The 22,450-nt window shown below is 36.2% G+C and overlaps 2 protein-coding genes across 2 annotated transcripts in view; both read left to right on the top strand.

Annotated features, from left to right (window-relative positions):
* Positions 1-3,502, top strand: part of LOC136676444 (golgin subfamily A member 6-like protein 22) — a 28,501-nt gene extending 24,999 nt beyond the window's left edge. The window contains exon 11 of the mRNA XM_066653486.1: positions 3,426-3,502. Within this exon, the coding sequence (XP_066509583.1) occupies positions 3,426-3,502 (77 nt within the window). The remainder of the gene's footprint in view (positions 1-3,425) is intronic.
* A 12,603-nt stretch (positions 3,503-16,105) lies between these two features.
* On the top strand, positions 16,106-22,113 carry LOC136682839 (uncharacterized). Its single transcript, XM_066658950.1, has 8 exons — positions 16,106-16,265; positions 16,399-16,619; positions 17,106-17,413; positions 17,518-17,599; positions 18,039-18,253; positions 18,349-18,616; positions 19,212-19,366; positions 21,546-22,113. The coding sequence occupies exons 1-8, from the start codon at positions 16,115-16,117 to the stop codon at positions 21,577-21,579; spliced, it is 1,434 nt and encodes a 477-aa protein (XP_066515047.1). The 5' UTR covers positions 16,106-16,114; the 3' UTR covers positions 21,580-22,113.
* Positions 22,114-22,450: the final 337 nt, after the last annotated feature.

Below are 22,450 nucleotides of genomic sequence, written 5' to 3'. Positions count from 1 at the left end.
CTGTTTATCCGGCCTTCTCAGTAATAAATAAACTGTCCTAAAACCGCATTCATTAAAAATTTCCCTCCAATATCCTGCATTTAACTGAGGCCACTAGATGTCGTCCCAAACACTGCTGCCCTCTGCTAAAGCCGAGTCTGTTAGATCTACCTCCTGCAGTCACCGATCACGCCAGTGTTGTAACCACTCGGCTGGGTTTAGACGTCACACAAAAACTGTTAACTTTTGTTGAAAGTGCTGTTTTTAGTCTGGCATTTCACTTTTATTCGAAAATTCATAATTCATTCAATATGTTGAATCGTAAAGGGTTGAATGTGCGGATTCTGTTCGTCAGGGAGAGTGCAGCGGGAGGGAAAGGTAGGAAGGACACATTTACTTCTTAGGTTTCACATGTAATTAGTTCCCACTCCGCATAACCCCCACCTCTCGGCCTCCTGTCAGTTTTTAAACCCCAGCCCCGCTGTAGGCACCGTTGTGTTTGCTTTAATCACGTTATATTCTGATAAAATGAAAAGGCGTCATATGTTCTACCAGTTTCTAATAGTATATTTGCGTATTGGTTGCATTTTATGAATTCTTGTCTTAAACAGGTGTATGGTGAGAAACATTCCCTCTGCTGAAGCTCGTTGTGACAGAGAGGTTCACAGCTACTTGGATGCAGGTCACAGGGGCTAGGTTCATTCTGTCACCTCTCCCAAAGCCTTTCTGCCAGGAGAACCGTGAAGAAAGTAGTTAAATCTCCAGGCAGCAAAACATTCTGCTTTTTCAGTGTTATTAATTTATGCAAACCTCCTCGCCTCCACAAGGCTCCATTACATGAGGAGACCTACCTCACGAACCAATCGCTCTGTGTTATAATGAACCACTTTAACTGGGTCAAACTGGTGGAACTGAGTGATTATTATAATAATAGGTTTACGAAATGAAATCGTTTTAGCTCAGATTTAAAAATAAATACATTTATAATGATTATACATATTATATTATTATATATTTGTGATTTGTTTTATTATATAATTATTGTATGGATAATATATATATGATTGTAATTAATTTATTCATATGACTGTTAAAATGGTCTTTGTAAATGCTGTGCTGTTGGCTGTATCACAAATACACAGTAACCATTTTCAGACACATTCACGTTAGCAAAATATTTTCTATGAATATATGCATATGACGGGGTGATGTAAAGGCATAAAAATAATTAGTTTTGTGTCTATAAATAGCACAGGTTCTTCTTACATTATTTAAAATGTTATACTAATGATATATTGTGGGGGCCACCCTCTTTTCTTCCCAAGAAAGGAAAGACTGGACACCCGCATCCTCCCTTGGTTTAAGCTTGTTGCATTGTACCGTGGACGTTTTTGTTTGTTTTTTGTTTTGTTTTTGATCACACAACATGTCACAGTTTAATTTGGAGTAGTAGGTTTGGGTCTTCTTTGGTTTCTAATTTAACAGTACATGTCATATCTGATTGTGTATGATCTCGCCCATTGGGTTTTGGGTGTTTTCATGCAGACGTCTAATGAACATCTTTTAAAGGAACACTACATAATTACCTCAAAATGATTGTTTAAAAAATCATTTTGATGTTTTACAATGATAGGGAGTATAGAGCATCTGTCATTGCTCCTTTGGGTTCAGCATTGCAAAATGTAACTTTTAGGGGGTGGTAAGTATGGTCCCCCTAAGTTTTTTTACTTACAGTTCCTTTAAAAAAGTAATATTACTCTTAGCAGTTTCATTTATTTTCTAATTCAAAACACCTGATCCAGCTCATCAAATAATCATTAGGAATTTGATCAGGTGTCTGGTGTGTTGCAATAAGGACTAGTTTAATTTGTTTTTGTAAATTGTAACAAAATATGTGGGCCCTGTTGTTACTTTATAATTACTCAAACAGAGCCCTGGAATATTCAGCGAGTTGTGCCTGCATACAGAAACAGCAACATTTAATTAATACATATGAATTTCCTTTGTGAGGCTCCTTTGGTCACATAATACAGGTTGTACTTTCTATGCTTCAGTGATTCCTGCTGTGAAATTTTTAACCTTGTTTGGCTGAATATGGTATTATCAGTAATGATTATTCTTAATAATATACTCACACTTTGTTTTCTTCTCATTTGTGCAGGTGCATGTTTTAATGTTTCACTTATGTGCAGCTCAGTGTCGCTTTCTGTCACTCCTGGCATTCCTTTCATTGCAGCATCTGTAAAAAGTAATTAATATTGCATTAAATCTCATTTATACACCACGGCACCACCTTAGTGTCACTGATTAGGTGATTTTGTTGGCTCAGTGTACTGGAGGCTCAATATGGACATGATAACGCAAATACAGTCCAAAAGTGCTTTTGGTATATTAGGTTTCACACTCACACACACACACACACACACACACACACATATCTACACTCTTATAAATAGTGTAAAAAGGAACAACAGAAGAATAAGAAGTATGTTGTCATATCTCTTTCAACAAAAGAAAATTGTTATTTCTGAGGGAATAAGATGCTATTCCCAGCACACCAGCTAATCTTTTACTGCAAGTTACAGACTCATGAGACTTCACTCTCAATTCTTCCTCTTCTCCTCTTTCTCCTTCTTCTGTTTCCCTCCTCCTCTTTCTTCTACTTCTCTTTCATCTTCTTCTTTTTCTTCCTCCAACAACAAAAACAACAATTTTTTTCATGTGTTTATGGAAAACCACCACAATATAATTCCCATATTTGTGGACAAACACATTCAAAATGGTACAATTCATAAATATTACAAGACATATCACCACCACTTTAAAATAAGATTACATTTATAAAGATTTAAACAGTTTGCCTGTTTATTACATGGATATTAATTTTTGTTGTAAACACTTTAAATGTCATGAATAAACATTTGTAACACAGAGATAGGGAGTGTGACAGTGACCTCTTTTTTGTCTAATACTGTCAGGAAACGTACTGAAAATAGCTAGGACCTGAGAATGTGAATTTAGACATTTCATATGTTAAATTAAACACCACATTATCATTAATGTATAAGAAGACACTATGTTGGCATCTGTTAATTCACTGTTGGTAGTTAATTCATTAAATGGTGAAACTTGCCAACAAAAATGTGATGAAGCCAGTAGGCTTCATTCTGACGAATGGAATGGAAAAGACAAAGGCCAGTATCGGCAAGATCTGATGTTTAACATCTGATGATGGATATGTGTTCACTATTTGGTAAACTACCAGTTACTGTTGCCCTTTATGTCTGTCTTATAACTGATTATTGATTACTATTAATGTTTTAACATCTTAATTAAAAACTATTAATAAATAAATTTCAAAACCTTTATAAACCTTTATAAGTGCAGTCCTATTTTAAAGTACTGACATGTCTTAACTAAATCACTCTGTTTTTCTCTTTCCACAGGTTCCCACTTCCCCTGGATCAACTTGAACCCTTCTGAACCTGAAGAAAATACCAGGATCACTGGGGCTGTTAGTTAGATCACAGCAGGTAAGTACACATTTAATTTCATAGTACACAAATCTTTTCCTGCACTCTGCCTCTTAAAGCAATACTGGTGATTTTTTGAGGCTACTCAATGTCATCACAGCAGCATGTTTTACAAGTAATTGCACAAAGCAACTTTTCAGACTTTATAGTGGTTTATTCTTGCCCTTTTAACTGTTGTTGAAATTTGTTAGTAAAGTTTTAGTTTGGCTAGATTACTCTGTATAGTGTGAATTATTGTCAGGATCGCGGGGGGCGGACTGATGGAGGCGGACGCACATGCTAAAACACACTGACATTTATTTACAAAATATAACACAACAGAAAGAGACTAGCATAACCGACAGAAAAGAAAGACTGAGACAGAGAGACTTGGACAGAAGGACAATACATGGAGTAAACTAAACTGAGATACAGATACAGACAAACCTGGACTGAGATAACTAAACAGACAGAGAAAACTAAGCAAACTAACCTTGACACAGAGAGCTAAACAGAGATCTAAACCTGAACACGGAGAGCTAAACACACTGAACGGTATTGACAACGAGAGACACAATGAAGGAACCAGACAGAGAACAAACTGAAGCAAGGGACAAACAGACTGGACTGAGCAACATGACAATGGAAGCAAAACAGCATGACAAGGGAAAATGAAACCAGAACGAATGACCAACAAAAGGAAGTGAGACAAGGGAACTTAAATACACAACACAGATGAGACGCACCTGAGACAGATAAAGATGGGGAGGAAGCAAGGCGGGACATGGGCGGAGACATGGACAACAACAAACAGAGCCATGTGCTAAGAGAGCACATGGCGGGGAAAACAGACATGACAGGACGAGGGCGTGACAATTATCTTAAATACAGATTTTCAGGATGCTGCTAAATGAGGTACCACACAGTGAAATGGAAGGTCTTACTGATGATCACTCAATGAATTGAAAGTTCCATTAGGTTCCTTTTCCCCTTCTTGCCTTTAAGGCTACATTCTGCCCATACATTTGTACAAGACACTTTTTTCATCATCTTTCTCACCAGCTCTCCTAAACGGGACCCTCCTACTTTAAACAGGCATCCAACCTAAAGAAAAATATTGTAGGAATCATCAATAATCATTTTCAATTTATTCAAATATTAAAATATTTGTTTATTTCAAAACACAGGTTTTAGAACTGCAATTGATGCAGCTTCGTGTGCTATTGGCAGAATGATAAATACATTTTATGACTTGAAAGTTGCACACGAACACCCCCCTCAAGTTGTAATTTCTCGTGCGATAATTTTTACACTCGAGTTTCTGAGTTGAAGTGACCCTCAACTTTTTAACATGGCAGATGAGGAAACAAAATGAGTATTAGATTATATAATTCTGTATTTTTAACACTGCAGCTGATGTTAATGTTTGTTTGTGCACATTATTTAATATGTAATCCATGTAACTATAACTTAGGATGAATAATGTATATTGACTATATGAATGAATGCTGTTTATCTTTCTATTCGAAGCAAATTGACTACTTTGCTTACGTGGTGCAATTTTTAACATTATATTAGCTGATGCAGCAAATGCTATGTTTGCCTTGTGCACAGCTGAGACTTCGAAAACAAAACACTAGAAAGTGATGTGCTTAGAATTCCATCTTCACAAGTGGGAATTGGGGTCTTCTGACTAGCATGTGAAGGCAGCATTAGTACTGTGTTCTTAAAACTCAGATTATAGGAATAACATCATCACTGTCCAAAGACATCTCCAAAATTGTGACCTAGCGGGAGAAGGAACACCATTCTGAATTTTTTTAAGTAGGTTAATGTGACATGTCAAATGAACAATACTGATAAAAAGGCAATGTTGTACATACTAGTTTTTTCTGTAACTCATCATGAAGATTCTCCTCAAAAGACAGTAACTCTGCCACACTGTCAAAAGGCTTCGAAATTACATTTGTTGCAATTTCCTCTTTATTTTTTCCTTGAAGTAGCTGCTCCAATAGTTGTGTGTGTTTCTTTTGAACATCCATTATTGTGTCCAGTTTCATTAAATTGTGTAACATTCGGTCTGTTGTAGAAAGAAATGGTTATTACTCACAATAATTTTTTACTAACTTGAAACTTAAACAAACAAAAAAAGTATCATTCCTAACAAAATGTTGTATGTGAAATTGCAAGTGGGATTTTTTTGTCTTAAATTTAAAAACTTTAAGAAGCCAAACAGTTGTCAAGGTGTTTAGTACTTGCATGCAATTTTGCTGACAAAAACGTTTATTCAGATGTTATAACCGATTTAAGATGCATTAGATTCATACATGTAAATAATTCAGATAAATTCTTACTCTCATGTTCAGTTTGTGGGTGTATGGACTGTCTGATGTCTTGGCTCTCTGTAAAGAAATTGCAGAATGCAGTTTAATTTACACTGCAGCAACCTACAGTTTAATGTATCCTAAACATTTTTTGAAAGCTTTTAGAGTTTGATGTACATATTAGCGATTCAGAAGGTCATTTGCATACAATAGACTTGATATACTACTTACTACTTGAGTTATTAAAATTGTGGTTTCTCTCCCGGGATGTATCTAATGGACAGGCAGCTGTAAATTACAGTTTGTCATTATTACTGAGTCGAGAAAAACATAAATATAGAAGTACTCCTCACTGTCAAGAATCTCCCTTACTGTTGTTCTGAGGCCTGTGATTTTGTGCATATTCATTGATGTGGTCTGTTAAAAAATCACATCCATGTGTAAATCTATGTTTGCATTGCCTTTAGATTTATTATAATGTGAATTGTTGTATTCTCTGAATCAGATGTTTGTAATGGTGCCTTTAGAATAATTATGTGGAACTTAAAGTAAACCTTTTTTTTAGGTGTTTTTCTCCCTGGTACATAAACTAAACTCTAACACTCTGCTAATTATCTTGGCAACTAAATGCTGAGTCAGGCACATTCATTCATTCATTCATTATCTGTAACCACTTATCCAATTCAGGGTCGCGGTGGGTCCAGAGCCTACCTGGAATCATTGGGCGCAAGGCGGGGATACACCCTGGAGGGGGCGCCAGTCCTTCACAGGGCAACACAGACACACACATTCATTCACACACTCACACCTACGGTCACTTTTGAGTCGGCAATCCACCTGCAACGTGTGTAAAAATAATAAACTTTGAATCAACACACAAAAAACTAATATATGACTCAGTCTGCATGTGGACAGAGCGGCTGTGACGGAGACTGATATTTTTTTAAGTTGTAACTTTTTGTAGGTTGAGCATGTTTCGTGAGGCAGAGTCAGTATTAAAATGAATCGACTGTGGCCGCTTTGGACTATGATCTCGGGCTCGGCGGTGTAGTGAGTTCTTGCACTATTTATTTGGACTAATTTGAGTTGAGTTGTGAATGCAGGACATATAATTGAGTGTACTTGGGTAAACTTTTTTTTCTAAAATTTTGTTTTGCCGTATGTGATCAAATTGTGAAACACAGTTCCTAGCAACGGTCTTTACCTTATCTACTGTATGTGTCCAGTTCGGATACATAAATTACCAGTAATACTCACGGTGTGCCTGTTGTGTTTTTCCAAGAATTGACCCTGTGATAACTTTTCAGACGTTTATCCACGGCTTGGCTTACAGCTATTCAGTGGAGTAAAGGTTTACAAAGGTTCAATTTTAGTTGCTTTCTGTTACCGTACACTTGATTAATACATAAATATTTCATTGTAATATGTACCTTAATGAATCCCAAACTGTGCAGAAGTGTACTGAAACTGCAGTTTTCTTATCTGTCTAATGTTTCTGTGTTTGAATATCAGTGAACTGTCTCTGATATAACGGTCATTCATAGAACATTAACTGAATATATTTTGCGAGACATAAACATGTGTGATAGGGCTACACTCCAGCTATTCATCTCGTTTCTTTCTCCTCTTCAAATCAAAGACAAAGCATGTTTGAATTGTTGGACTGGACAGTCTACAACAAAGTAGTAAAACAAGCCCTATCTTTATTTTTGAAAGACTTTGCTTCTCTTTTTTTTTTTTTTTTTTTTTTTTTTTTTTTTGTAGCAGTATATTTGCCAGTCTTTTATGGCTTCTTTTCTACTTGTAGATTTGTAATGTGTTGCTGGCATGAAGTTTGATAATGAGTGTATAGTTTAAAATAAACATTAAAATATCTCAACATTGATTAAATATTTCAACATTTAAGCATTCTTTTTGTTATATTTTCAATTAAATATAGGGTTTAAATTATTCTCATTAAATAACCTCATAACAGGGTGGACATTCTGACATAAAGTTAGCAATTATCCAGTGAGTGTGCAATACCAGCCTATCAAAAAGTTAAAATTAGACAAAGAATTGTATGCTGTTTAATATGGTGATTTTCAAATCATAAATTACTGCTTTTTACATATTTCTCCTGACAGTGTGGACATATTGTCATTGACTAATGGGATAAAATGAGGAAAAACCGACATTAACATGTTGTTTTCCCTTCAAAAATATGTTGTGAACTCCAGGAATTTGACAGTATGCAAACAGCTCTTTATTTAAAGAGACAGTATTTAGACATAACAGGGTGGACAGTGTCTGATAAATAAAAACAGTGTAAATTGTAAAAAAATATATTTTTGGAGTAGACAGCATTATGTTTAACATTTGAAGAGTTACTTATTTCAGTAAAATTTACAGAAATTATATTGTTTACATTTTTACATAATAAATACAGTGATTAGTAATGGGGACGCAAAAGGCACCGAATTGTAGGAATGACCCAACAATCAAACCTCCAACACCACTTTATGTATTTTATGTAAGCAATTTGCTGTGCCAACCAACATTCATTTCCCCTCCTCTGTGCATTTTAAATATAACGATGAATGGTGAGACGTTTCCATTTACACCAACTTTGTGTGTTGTATATTTATCTCTGTGTGAGTTTTTTATTTATTTATTTATTTATTTTTGGTTTGGTTGAAATATAATAATGACATTTTTATATCCTCTACAGGGAACATAAGAAGCCCAAATAGTGTAATTAGTTTGACAGGATGGAGAAGAATAGGGTCTGATTGATTGTTTAAATGAACACAAGTCCTCCTCCACCATCTGCAGAGTCATCTCAAGATTAACTTAAAAAAAAAAGGTAAATCAGTCAAAAAACATTGACTGGCTACATATGTAAGTAACATTTAGAATGGGAATACCATTAAAATACCGCAATGTGATTGTATTATTTACTTAAAAGGGACAATATACATTAATAAACATTGTTTTTGATGCAGATCTACCAGATAGTGCCATATGGATATATTTCTTTTGCAGTCACTGGTGATGTTTAACGTTGACTTCAAAAGAGATAAGTAATTCACACACAGACAGAACCAGAAAACACAAGGCAGAATTATAAGGTGTGTCATGGAAATTACCAACTAATAATAACAGACTGAAAGTAGTCTTTGAGTGACCTTTATTGAGAGCAGCTAAAAGCATGCACTAACCCTCTGCTATGCTCTAACAAAAGGAAAAACTCTTTTTATACCTTACACACACATAAGCACTTCATCATCATAACAGGAGTTATTTTGTAACTGAGTCACCTCTAAGGGAAGAAAGAGTTAACAGTTTTGTGCAGAAACTGAGTTCTAAGAATCAGCTTCATCCAGTGCTCGTTAGAATTAAAAACATCCTTGATCTCCTGTACGCAGAAGTGTAACTCTTTCAAGCTTCACTCCCGTATCCTCCTGTCACATTCCTTTTTCTACAAGAGACTCAGTTAGTAAACCACTTTGAGACAACAGAATAATGCAACATACGTTTCATAAAACAGCTCATCTTCATATAAAACAAAGACTTCTGTTAATTGTCAGTGATTACTACTAATTATTATTGATTACTATTTAATAATAGTGATTCAATGAGCACTAATACAGGATAAAAAGCATGCATATAAAAAATTCCCTTCACAGGTTCTTAGTTGACGAGCAAATAAAACATGCCCAAACATGCACATCATGCATAAAACAAATCTGTCATAGACATCAATTTATCAATCAGTCAAATCTAACACATTTTACTAAAGCAGACTTAATTTAAAGATTGATGAACATATTTAATTTACAGACAGACTTTCAGTTGTTGCTGGGACATGTTAAAAACAGCACCAATCACAAACATAAAACATGCACAAAGTTAAAATGATAAATTAGTAATAATATTTTAGGATTTTAGGTGGTAATTGGTGGTAGCATGGAGGATTTCGAACTTGCATATAGCTTAGCAATCAAGGTCTGTGAGGGTGGATCAGCACATATCAAACCAGAGGCTCAGAAGTAATGTGCAAAAAAGAGTGCTTTATTTGTGCAATGTGACAAACACCAAAGAAATTGTACAAAAATATACTAAACATTTACATTATACACACTCCGACTACACAGGCATCTAGTAGTAGTATTCTGCTGGGATTCAATGGCTGTGAACAAAATGGCTCCAAATGGAAGAAAATAGATTTTTCATTAATATATTACTATATAGTAAAGCACTATTAGCATTAAAACCAAAATTTAATTCAGACACTTGAACTGTCCGTAGAAGTTCAAGAGGTTCTGTGTTAAGTAACATAGAACCTATTGAAGCATTTGGTCCACATTCTGCTGTAGTAAACTAAAATATTTACTATAAATTACAGGTACATTTTGGGAGATTATAGTGCCCTCAAAATCATCCTCAAATTTGACTTCACAAATCAGACACTTAAGAGTTATAGTGCCCTAAAACATAAATAGGGAGCCATTTCTGACACAGCCAATGACTAGACCATAAACCAGTTAATCGAGGACCAGCCCTATACCACACCATTCCCAATAAAAGTGGTAAATTAACAAAGCTTGTCTACATCACTCAAATTATACAGTAATAATAATATTTCCAGACACTTGCAACACCTAGTACACATTGATCGGTAGGTATTAACACATGAACTGATCATGATTGAATAAGCAGTTGTACTTTTTGAGTTTACAGGCCCTGAACATTGAGTGTGAACTCCTCCCCTCTGCATCTGTGATTCCTCCCAACTGAAATAAGAGAAGCACTTATTTTTTCAGGCCTCTCCTAAAAAGCTTTTGCTTTTGAGTTAAACTTGGAGAAAGCATTTTGATGAAATTTTAAAAAATAAAAATATGACCTTTATTTTGATCATTTGTTTATTGCTGATATCAAATATATTAAATAATTCATTCATTATCTGTAACCGCTTATCCAGTTCAGGATCTATGAATTATTTCACAAAATCACAAAATTTCAGAATGACATTTTTTAATCTTTGAACTAACTATTTTCATCTAAGTCATTTAGTCAAATAGCAAAACCAAAATGAGCTATTTACGTTTGATGTCAAATATACAATTGCCTTTATCCCTATCACAGTACTCATGGAGACAGCAGGTTCCCAGCTACATGATGAGATGGGAAAGGTATAACCAGTCTCATCCACCAAGTGTTGGTGAAGCTGAAGGATTTAATTTCATGCAAGTTCACCTTTGTAACGAGTGCAAAAAGGGAGAGAGTTCAGTTTTTTTAATCCAATCTAATTTATTTTATGTTAGATTCATAGGTCTCCACCAATGTCATGTGCATCATATTGGGGCTTATATGTCACAACAGTAAGTGTTCCTTTTGAATCTCTCTATAGCAGTGTATGTTAATCCCACTTAAAGCCAAATCCAATTAATTTAAGGGTTCATATATCAGGATTGTTGGAAGAAATGTGCTGTGGCAGGTAATGGTAGAATCTAGTTTGATCTCATACTTGAGTTTGAGGCAAAGCAAATGTCCAGTCATAAGCAGATTTAAATTCTTTTGTACACCTCTAAAGGTAAGACACCAGCAGTTCTGTTGGTATGTGTGCTTGGAAGGTAAACATGGCATGTAAAAACCACCAAAGACTGTCCAATACAAAGCAATTTTTGCCTGTGGAAAAAATATATTTTGCATGGAATGTTGCTAAGTTGCCAGTAGGTGATAATTATACCATACAACAACGTTACTTGATAATGACGTTGTGACCACGTTGTGACAACTTTGTTCAGATAATGTTGACAGTTCCACCATCTTACAACATTGTCACAACGTTGTCTACTTTCTTATAACGTTGTGTTTTTGCTGGGGTTCCTGTGTCTGTGTCTATGGAACGCCGTTGGTCTCTAAACGTGTTGGATTATCCGTGTTAATACGCAGCGTATAATTTCGTGTTAACACGCTAAGGTATTTACGTGTTAACGCGTTATGAACGTGTTAACACGTTAAGTTTGTGTATTTATTGGTGGCTTTATTGCCACCTACTGGTGTATTGCTGAAACAACATAAAGCATTAACTTGCCAAATAACGGAAACATTCCAGTGTTTAATATCCTGAAAAATGTTTGTAAAAACATTATACATATATAAATATAATACATTTATATCTATAAAAACCCCTCACTTCAACCCCCACAGAATTTACTGCTGAAAAAAGCCCTTTTTTAATTCAGATTTTTTTGTTCAGTTTTATTTTGAAGATTTAACCTCTCACATTTTAATGTATATATAGAAGTAGATACACATAATTCAATAAAACATGAGTAACTTAATGCATCTTTAAACATATTATACATGTTTACAGAAAGAGGAGGATCTGGAAAATTAATTTCACTATGGGTTTGTATTAACAATGTATTGTTTAGCAGTATGCTATTAAAGGAATGCACATAATTTATCAATGTGAATGAATTACGCCTCAGTATGTGTCACACACACAGTGTGAGAGAATAGTGATGTTTGTTTGATATAAAATTATGAAAAGCTTTAGAGCATGTTATGAATGAAGTTATATAATAATGTGCATATTTACAAATGCTAAGGTATTAAACACCAGAGTCTTTAATTGTGAAAAATAAACTTCCAGTTGTTGTGGGGATCAGCTTACTAGTATTGCTGTCTTCACACTGCTCACGTAGGGCTCAACGTAGCTATAGGCCAGTGCTTCGCTCACTATGTTATGAATAATTCAGATGAAATGTAGGGACTACGTTCACAAAGGATTTATGTTTTGTGTCAGTTACAGTGTGTGATGTAAATCATATCATGAATATGTAAATACGCCCGGATTTGAGGCCTCCCATTGGCGAAAACCTTAAGAAGCGTGTAAACGTGTCATTTTTCGTCACGTTATCACGACAAAGTTTTACGTGTTAACACGCACATTTTTAATAACGTGTTAACGCGCATGTGATTATGGAACGCCAAGAGGGTCAAAAAACGGCATCCAAAAGACGCGTTTACTTTATAAAACGCCGAAAAATACGGCGTTTCTCCTGGCGTAGCGCCGTTAATTACGCCGTGAAAGTATAAATACCGCCGTCTTTTACGCCGTTAAAATACCAGGGTTCAAAACGCCGTAAAAAACGCCGTTTTGAACCTCCAGGACGCCGTATTTTACGCCGTTCTAAAGCCAAACCGACGGCGTTAAAAGCGGCGTTTTAAAATAAGATAATGAGCTCCACCTGCCGGCCATGAAAGCCAATCCATTTGAACTCCAATCGTCCAATCACTGACTGAGAAGATCAGACCAACTCAGTTCACTACAGAACTCCAATGTTCTAAATGTTAAAATATACATTTTAAAGATTTCTCTCTCTTATTATTTAACATTTTAGTATTTTGGAGAAAAATAGTCTTGTTGTATTTGTTTTGTAGAGATTTAAGTAAGCTTCCTTTATGCTGCTTTTCTTTTATATATTGCTTCTCTTTTAATTAACAATGACTGGACAGTGACTGGTGTATTGCTAGTGTAGTAGTAATAATATAATTATTAATAATAACAAGTTACACTTAAATAGCGCATTTCACATACCCAGGGATACTTTACAATTGAGAGCAAAATAAAGAATGAAGAATATTGTGACTGCTGAGGTCTACTTTCACTAAAGGAGAATCTCTGTCTGCTCCTCACAGCAAGAGGAGTACTGCACATTACTGAAAGCCTGGTTAAGGAAGAGAATGGCTTCCTATTTTGGGTCTTGATTTCTCTCAGTTGTTCTTCCTCTTGCTCTGAAGAGGTCATTCCAATCACCCCACCGTGTTTGAATTATCACTAGATTAGGAACATCTACATTGTGTCTGCACTCATTGTCCATTTTATCAGATCTAATGATCTTACAGGGGACTGTTGTCCACATGTTTCATACTTTATCTCCATTTCACCCTGCTCTTCAAAGATCAGGACCACCACAGAGCCGGTATGATTTGGGTGGTGGATCATTCTCAGCATTGGAGTGACACTGATGTGGTGGTGTGTGTTGTTTTGGTATGAGTGGATCAGTCACAGCAGTGCTGCTTGAGTTTTTAATCCCCTTAGTGTCTGGACTGAGAATAGTTTTCCAACCAAAAACATCCAGCCGACAGCGTCCTGTGTCACTGATGAAGGGCTAGAGGATGACCGACACACACTGTGCAGCGACGGATGAGCTACTGTCTCTGACTTTACATCTACAACAAGGGAGGAGTGTCTCAGAGTGGACACAGGGTTTAAAAACTCCAGCAGCACTGCTGTGTCTGAACCACTTGTACCTGCCCCACACACACTAACACATTACCTTCACATCAGTGTCACTGCAGCGCTGAGAATGATCCACCATCACATCATGCCTGCTCATATATAAATGTGTGTGTGTGTGTATATGTATGTGTGTGTTTGTGTGTATATATGTATGTGTGTGTGTGTGTGTGTGTATACATATGTGTGTGTGTGAAAGAGTACACTTGAACAAAATGAATATGACATATAGGATACTTACATCCACTATCTGCTAGGTTACACCGTTTTTACAATATTTTCTGATCAATTGTGGGTTTGTTAGATTGCACTCTTAAATCTGCGCATGTTTTCAGTACTACAAGTAGTAGTAGACAGTACTACAAAATGGCAGCACCAAAAATAGTGCAATAGGGCACTGTTTCAGACACAGACAATGTTAACTTTACATTGTTAATTTACAGTAAATACATGACTGAATCACTGTATAGTTACCATAATTTATACAATGATCATAAGGTATAGTAAAACAAACATGTAGTAATGGAGTCCACATTCTCTATATTTTAGAGCACTGGTAGGTAGTCTAAAAAAAGGCATCTAAAAGACGCATTTACTTTATAAAACGACGAAAAATACGTATTTTACGCCGCTCCCTAGCCAAGCCGACGCCGTAAAAAACGCCGTTTTGAACCTCCAGTACGCCGTGTTTTACGCCGCTCCAAAGCCAAACCGACGGCGTTAAAAGCGGCGTTTTAAGATATGATAATGAGCTCCACCTGCCGGTTATTACTCCATTCAACAACTCTCTGATTGTTCAATACAAACTAACTCATGTTGCTGATTATTATATAACGTATCGTTTACTATTTATACGCCTCTAAAGGTCCAAGTTTATGTTTTTGGACACATGTTTTGTAAGTGATTTTGTTACTTGGCAATTTCATATATGATAATTAGAATGATACAATGTTCAACCACGAGGTGGAACAGCGAAGCTGCCATTTAGATTAGAAAAAAGTTTTACCATTGTGGCATATTGTATGTGTTCGTGGGAACTTTTATAGTTAACATGAGATTTGATTATTTTTGTCACCGACTAGGATGAAATCACTAATCACTGAAGCCAGCTTACTGCCTTAAATAGAAAAAAAAGATAGACAGATGGTCATCAGCAGTGGTTTTATCCTGGCTCCAAAAGGATTGTTATAAACTTTGAAAACATGTTTTGCTACAGTTAAATGTATTAATTAAGTGCAGATTATTGCTTTTGTGTAGTGCCAAAAATTCCCAAAAATGTAAAGTTAAATTAATTTTGCTGGCTAGGAGTTGATGTTGGCTGAAGTGTAAAACAAATGCATGAAAAAAATATTTTTTGTTATTTATTCTGTACAGAGACAAATCTGTTTAACATCAGACTGTATAAGATTTTTGAACAGAAATTGCCGTATCTGAACACACACACACACAATTTTAAAATATATTTCAGCGTAGAATAATATAATTTATTTTGAAATTGTATCTCAGTGCCGAACTTTTTCAAATCTAGAGTACCCGTGCTTTTTTTTTCTTGTCATTTTCATTGTGACTGCAGTGGAAATGTCGGAGAGACGTTCTCAGTTCAGAAGGAGAATTAGTGATATAAGGGATAGAATGAATGCTCAGTTTAATCGTCTTTTAAATGAAGATTCTCCAGAAGGCGAAGAGAGTAGTCTTTTGCAAAGGTATTTATAATATAACGAACTAATGTCTGGCCAGGTGGATTTTTGGCTTAACTGACATATTTTTAGGTCAAATTAAGTGAAATTTTAGAATTCCTAAGTTTTATAACATTTACATGATAACAAACCATAATTACTCAAAGACTGCTCCACATCCAATATCATCATCATTTTCTTTGCTGCTTAATCCATCTCAGTGTCACCGTATATATCACCTAATATACATTTTGAAATACATTTTCTGGTCTTAATTATATAATCAAAGCATTTTTTTCTAAACACATATTATTTATAAACTTTAACTTTATGTTCATAATATGTGTAGATTTGAAATGTTTTGTAATGCTGAGGGTGGTGGACCAATCTGCCAACGCAGAAGAAACCGGGCAAGAAGACATAACTTTCAGAGTTTCTGTCTTACATAATCCTTCTGCCCAATGGTACAGCTCTAACAGAGGTAAACACACAGACACACACACACCTGTTATTCTATACTCAAAGCCTTAGATTATGTCCGTTATCTGCTCTGTGTATGAATACTTTGTCAGTACTTTGTTTTTGTTTTCCATGTGGTGTTAATACATTTTCAGATTCCACGTCACCACGTCGTGTTATTGTGCTGTTGGATTCAGATGAAAGGGAATTTTTTCAGACACTCAGAGAAAATTTCCCTGATCTGCCTGGAGAATTTGAACTGTGCAGAGTGAATGGTCAAAGAATGATAATTCCTCTAAATCTGCAAAGCTTGTGTCCTAGAGAAATACAAAGCAACAATGCTTTGGGAAGGTCAGCATTATACATTCGTCCAAAGGTATGCAAAGAACATTTACTTAGCTCTAAAATTGGTCAAACATGCTAAAGCTGAATAAAAAAAAATAAATAAAAATAAATAAAAAATGTATATATATATATATGAGAGAACTAATAAAAAAGATACATATATTGAGATGATATATATTATATATAAAGTAAGAATGCATAGACACTGCTGTAAATGAACTATGATTTAAACCCATGTACAGAATTTATGAAAATGTGAAATATACAACAGGTAGCCTATTGCTGACTGCATCACGATAATCTCTGGCAAAAGCAATCAATTTATTAGCCATTCTGGGTTCTGGGAACGTTGATATCCCACGGTAATAAATTGTCATGTAATGACAGTAGCTAATTTTAAGGAAATAAATTTTACATAGTTCATTTTGGTATAGGCAGACATCTGGTTGAGGGTCTTAACAGCTAGTGGGAAGAAGCTGTTTTGATTGCTGTTATCTTTGTTTGTTTGTTTTTTCAGGGTTTCTCAGGCCAAGCTCCATCTAACACTGCCACCCAATCCACTGCAGCTCTCAGCCAAGTTCCACCCTCTACCACCCAATCCACTGCAGCTCTCAGCCAGGTTCCACCCTGTACACCCCAATCCACTGCAGCTCTCAGCCAGGTTCCACCCTGTACACCCCAATCCACTGCAGCTCTCAGCCAAGTTCCACCCTCTACCACCCAATCCACTGCAGCTCTTAGCCAGGTTCCACCCTCTACACCCCAATCCACTGAAGCTCTAAGCCAGGTTCCACCAGCTACCTATGACCAGAATGAGGTGATAAGGTTGGTAATTAAATGTACAGACATGGGTAATCAATATTTCACCATAATTACATAAAAGTAAATTATACTACAGTATAATTAAATTTGTTTTTTATATGATTCAGGGAAGACTTCTACGTGGACTCATGTGGATCTGATATTGAAGAGGTTTTCCTGGCAACTCCAGATCAAAATATTATTGAATATGTATGTACATGCACCCAAAATATTGCTATTGTTTATGTTATGATTTCAAATTATGTAATTTTAATATATTAAGATTAAAACAACATAATTCTAAATCTAGTGTTTTATCAAAAAATGAATACATTCACTACATGATGTTGAGTTTTTGGGCTGCACAGTCGTGCAGCTCCAGGGTCATGCTCCAGAGTCCTGCTCCAGGTGACTGTGTGTGAGGAGTGTGGTGTGTTCTCCCTGTGTCTGTGTGGGTTTCCTCCGGGTGCTCCGGTTTCCTCCCACTGTCCAAAAACACACATTGTTAGGTGGATTGGCAACCCAAAAGTGTCTCTAGGTGAATTTTATGTTTTAGCTCCATCTGTAGTTTTAGTTTGCTCCCTCACAGTTAGTTAGTCCCTTATATGTTTTTGATTGGTTTCATCATTCTCTTGTCCTGTTTTTCCAGGATGAAAAAGACCTGGCTCAAATTTTGAAGGAATTCAGAGAAGAGCACATTGACTTAACTATGACTATCACTGTAATAGTTAGACGGAAATACATTCTTCAGAGTGCATGTACTGCCCTCTCAAGGTCTTACTTTAACTGGCATAAAGTTCCAAATGTTGAATTTGTTGGAGAGATGGCAGAGGACTACGGAGGTCCAAGAAGAGAGTTTTTCAGGTAAGTATTAAATGAAGTATTAAAGTGATTTTGTTGCATATAAATGACATATAATTACATTTTAATCATACATTCGTCTTGTCATTATGTTTTAGACTACTTATGATTGAGATCCAGCAGAGACTTGGAGTCTTTGTAGGGAAACCTGGGCAACTGCTTTTCAGCTATGACCAAAGGGCATTAAGCCAAAACAAGTTTTATACTGGAGGCAAACTCATCGCCTGGTCCATTGTGCACAATGGACCAGGTGTGAGAAGCCTTAGTCGAGAGCTGTTTTTACTCATGTGTGGCCAGAAGACTGATTTCTCATCATTTGACCTAAGTAATTTCCAGGATGAGGAGTTGCAAAACAAATTACAAAAGGTGAGTAAAATTTATATATGGCTATCTGTGAAGATGGGGCAAATCATTTTTCACCATTCTTTAAAGTAATATTGGAAAAATCTTAGCAATTACTAATGAGTGAAGTGACCACGTGACATAGTTTTGGGAGCTAGACCATGCCCCAATTACCTTTCCACAGCTCTATTTATACCCCTTCACTCTCACTCCATCCCCCCATCGAACAACATCACACGGCTTTACGTGCTTGCTTCTCTGGGCGTGGTCTATGCTAGTAAATTAAAAATATATAGTAATTACTTTTATAATACTTCAAATACATAATATTTCACAGTAAAAAAAAAAAAAAAAAAAATATATATATATATTCCCTTGACATCAGCAGTTACAGAAATAGTCAAGCCAGCTCGTGTGATGCCAACAATTATACCACAATCACTGAGATCAAAAAAATTTTTCTATGATGGATGATGTGAGCACTAATTTAAGTTGCTGACTTATTATTGCATAATTTCATGCATTGCACTGCTGCTTCATAATTGGCATGATTAGAGAACTGTATGAAGTATTAGGTGTTCATGTTCCTAATAAAATATATATGTTATAAATATTACAGGTAGCTGTATGTACCACGCATAATGAGCTTGATGAACTCAAAAGGACACTGGGGGACTTTATTGCAGAGTGTGGTGTACCAAATATATTCACAGCTTCACTGACTGACCTGCCTACCGTATACGAACAGATAATCACACATCATCTGTATCACAGGTAAGAAAATTCAGTAAATGATTTCATGTAAGTATATGATAGCCAACAGTCTGATACAAACATTTTGAAAACCCTGGTCAAAATATGCTTGTCAAACTACAGAAATTGTAGTTTTAGTCCACATTTCGTATTTCTTTTCAGAAGCTGACAGGGAACAAAATGTAAGCATAACATATGTAATGTCTCCTAAACTTTATACATTTCATATTTTTGGTTTTAAACATATATAAACATCACGTATTTTGATGTAAATGTTTATTAAACAAACAAAATATGTAAATTGACCAGGGTTGAAGACTTGAGTTGTTAATGGATTTTGTTATTACTGCACTGCCACACTGAGAAAGGTTTGAGTCAAAAGGTCTTTACTATGTTCTTCTGTATATTAGAATGTTTGACATGTCTTACTTATATAACCTCGTGTCCCCCTTAAAGGAGGTACTAATTTCTACTGGAAACAGACTGGCAGCAGCCTAGACTGTATTTGCAACAGGTTGGACTGGACTGGGTACAGACTGAACCTGCTATAGACTGAACTGGTGACAAACTGATGACCAAATTAATACTGCTTATAGAAGGAATGTTTGAGAACATGGAGTAGTTGGAGCAGTGAGAGTATTGGGCTGTGTGGATATACAAGGCTTAGATGATTTTAAGGTGTTTGGTATAATGTTGTGGCTTTTTGCTGTTGATGGTAAATTGGAAGGTGTACTTTACAATAATATTACTTAATATTTTCAGGGTGGCGAGCATGATATATCAGTTCAAATCATAAGTACACTGTCTGTTATAAAAAAAAAAATAGTGATGCCTGATTATAATATTTATACAAAAAACCCAGCATATATTATATGTTCTTATAAATTCTTCCTGTAAGCAGTACTAAAAATTTCCCTCACTTTTTCCACAGTAGCTCTTCTGTCAGTTCAGACCAGGTGGGATATTCATTAGGCTCATATATCCATTCTTGGGTGCGTGATGTGTTCCTCTTCAGATCACTGTTAATACACTGCTCAAAAAATAAAGGGAACACTTAAACAACACAATGTAACTCCAAGTCATTCACACTTCTGTGAAATCAGCCGGTCCAGTTAGAAAGCCAAATTGATTGTAAATCAATTTCACCTGTTGTGCAAGTGGAACAGACAACAGATAAAAATGAGAGGCAATTAGCAAGACAACCCCTATAAAGGAGTGTTTCTGCAGGTGGTGACCACAGACCACTTTTCTGTTTTCATACTTTTCTCATACACTTTTGCATTCTGTCAGTGCTCTCACCCCTAGAGGAAGCATGAGGCAGTGTCTACAACTCACAGAAGTTGCTCAGGTAGTGCAGCTCATCCAGGATGGCACATCAATGCTTGCTGTGGCAAGAAGGTTTGCTGTGTCAGTCAGCACAGTGTCCAGAGCATGGAGGAGAGACCAGGAGTCAGGCCAGTACACCAGGAGACGTGGAGGGGGCCGTAGGAAGGCAACAACCCAGCAGCAGGACCACTACTTCCTCCTTTGTGCAAAGAGGAACAGGAGGAGCAGTGCTGGAGCCCTGCAAAATGGTCTCCAGCAGGCCATTAATATCCATATTTTTGCACAAACTGTCAGAAACAGACTCCATGAGGATGGTATGAGGACCCAACCTCCACAAGTGGGGCTTGTGCTTACAGCCCAACACCGTGCAGGGCGATTGGCATTTGCCAGAGAACACCAAGATTGGCAGATTCACCATTACCCAGGCTTTGTAGGGAGGTCGACAGGCACATGGAGGCCAAACACACTACTGAGCCTCATTTTAACTTGTCTTGAGGAATTTCCACTGAAGTTGGATCAGCCTGTAATTTGATTTTCCACTTTTATTTTTTATATATTTTTTGAGCAGTGTAGATACTCACCATTGCTTACTGGTCATACTCCACAAGTCTAGCAGTTTGGCAGAAGCTTGAGCCCAATACTTTGGCCCTTGACAATGTTGCTTAAATTCTTACACTTGCCCATTGCCAAATATTTCATACTGGTTACAAGAGGAGTAAGGGGAATGTTACTGTCCTGAGAATATTGGGCTGTGTAGGTATAAACTGCTCATATAGTATTAATGTTTTGTGCTATTAATGTGGCTCCTCTTTATATACCATATACATGTTGCAATGTTATATAAATGTGCAGGTACATGTTTTTTTTTTCTCAGTGTCAACAGAAGAGAACATGGATATCACATTTGAAGACCTCCTAACATTTGTGACTGGTGCAGACTCTGTTCCTCCACTTGGGATCCAGCAAAATTGCATGATTGATTTTTATGGTCAGGAGGCTAGTTGCCGGAGGCTACCATATGCCTCTACGTGTGCATGCTGTCTGTTTTTGCCTCGAGGAATGACAGACGAAGAGGAATTTCATAAACTAATGGACATGGCTTTACGAGGATCCCTAGGTTTCGGGAAAGTTTAGTGTTTTCATTCAGTTGCTAATTTGTGACATTTAAATGTTCTATTATGGAGTTAAATATTTTTTTTGTTTTCAACTGAAGAACATTGTGATTTTGTTGAACATGACAAATTTATTTTACAAACATTGCACCAAATTTCAGCAAAATAACATTTATAACTGCAGAAGATTTAGATGAATGTTTGCGAAAGTAGACTTATTTAGCTTGGCTAACTGTCAATATGATTTGTGAATTTGCCTTAACAATGCTACCAAAATAGTCTAAAAAGTCAGTGTTATTGTTGTAACAAGTCCACCTAACAGTTTACAGTTTCTCATCTTGCCTTTTTTTTAGATTTAAAAAAAAATCTATTAAAGTTTTTATTAATATTTAAAATTGTTTCTGGTATCTATTTTTAGCTAGGGTTTTTACCCAGGTGGATGCCATTATTAAGGCATGTGTCACTTACCCAAAAAAAGTGCTGCATGTTCATTACAATCAATCAAGTGTAAACCACATTCTATTTGTTTCATTCATTCATTCATTATCTGTAACCCTTATCCAGTTCAGGGTCACGGTGGGTCCAGAGCCTACCTGGAATCATTGGGCACAAGGCGGGAATACACCCTGGAGGGGGCGCCAGTCCTTCACAGGGCAACACAGACACA

Source organism: Hoplias malabaricus, chromosome 2, assembly GCF_029633855.1.
Source record: "Hoplias malabaricus isolate fHopMal1 chromosome 2, fHopMal1.hap1, whole genome shotgun sequence".
Classification (NCBI taxonomy): Eukaryota; Metazoa; Chordata; class Actinopteri; order Characiformes; family Erythrinidae; genus Hoplias; species Hoplias malabaricus.
Note: the sequence above shows the minus strand (reverse complement) of the source record. Positions and strands in the feature narration are given on the sequence as shown.

What these genes read in the sequence shown, in the direction of transcription:
- LOC136682839 (XM_066658950.1), top strand. Translation starts at nt 16,115, where the DNA reads ATGTTCATAATATGTGTAGATTTGAAATGTTTTGTAATGCTGAGGGTG. An exon ending in ATCAAAATATTATTGAATAT is followed by an intron (nt 17,600 to 18,038) that starts GTATGTACATGC and finishes CTGTTTTTCCAG; the next exon opens with GATGAAAAAGACCTGGCTCA. An exon ending in CCAAGAAGAGAGTTTTTCAG is followed by an intron (nt 18,254 to 18,348) that starts GTAAGTATTAAA and finishes ATTATGTTTTAG; the next exon opens with ACTACTTATGATTGAGATCC.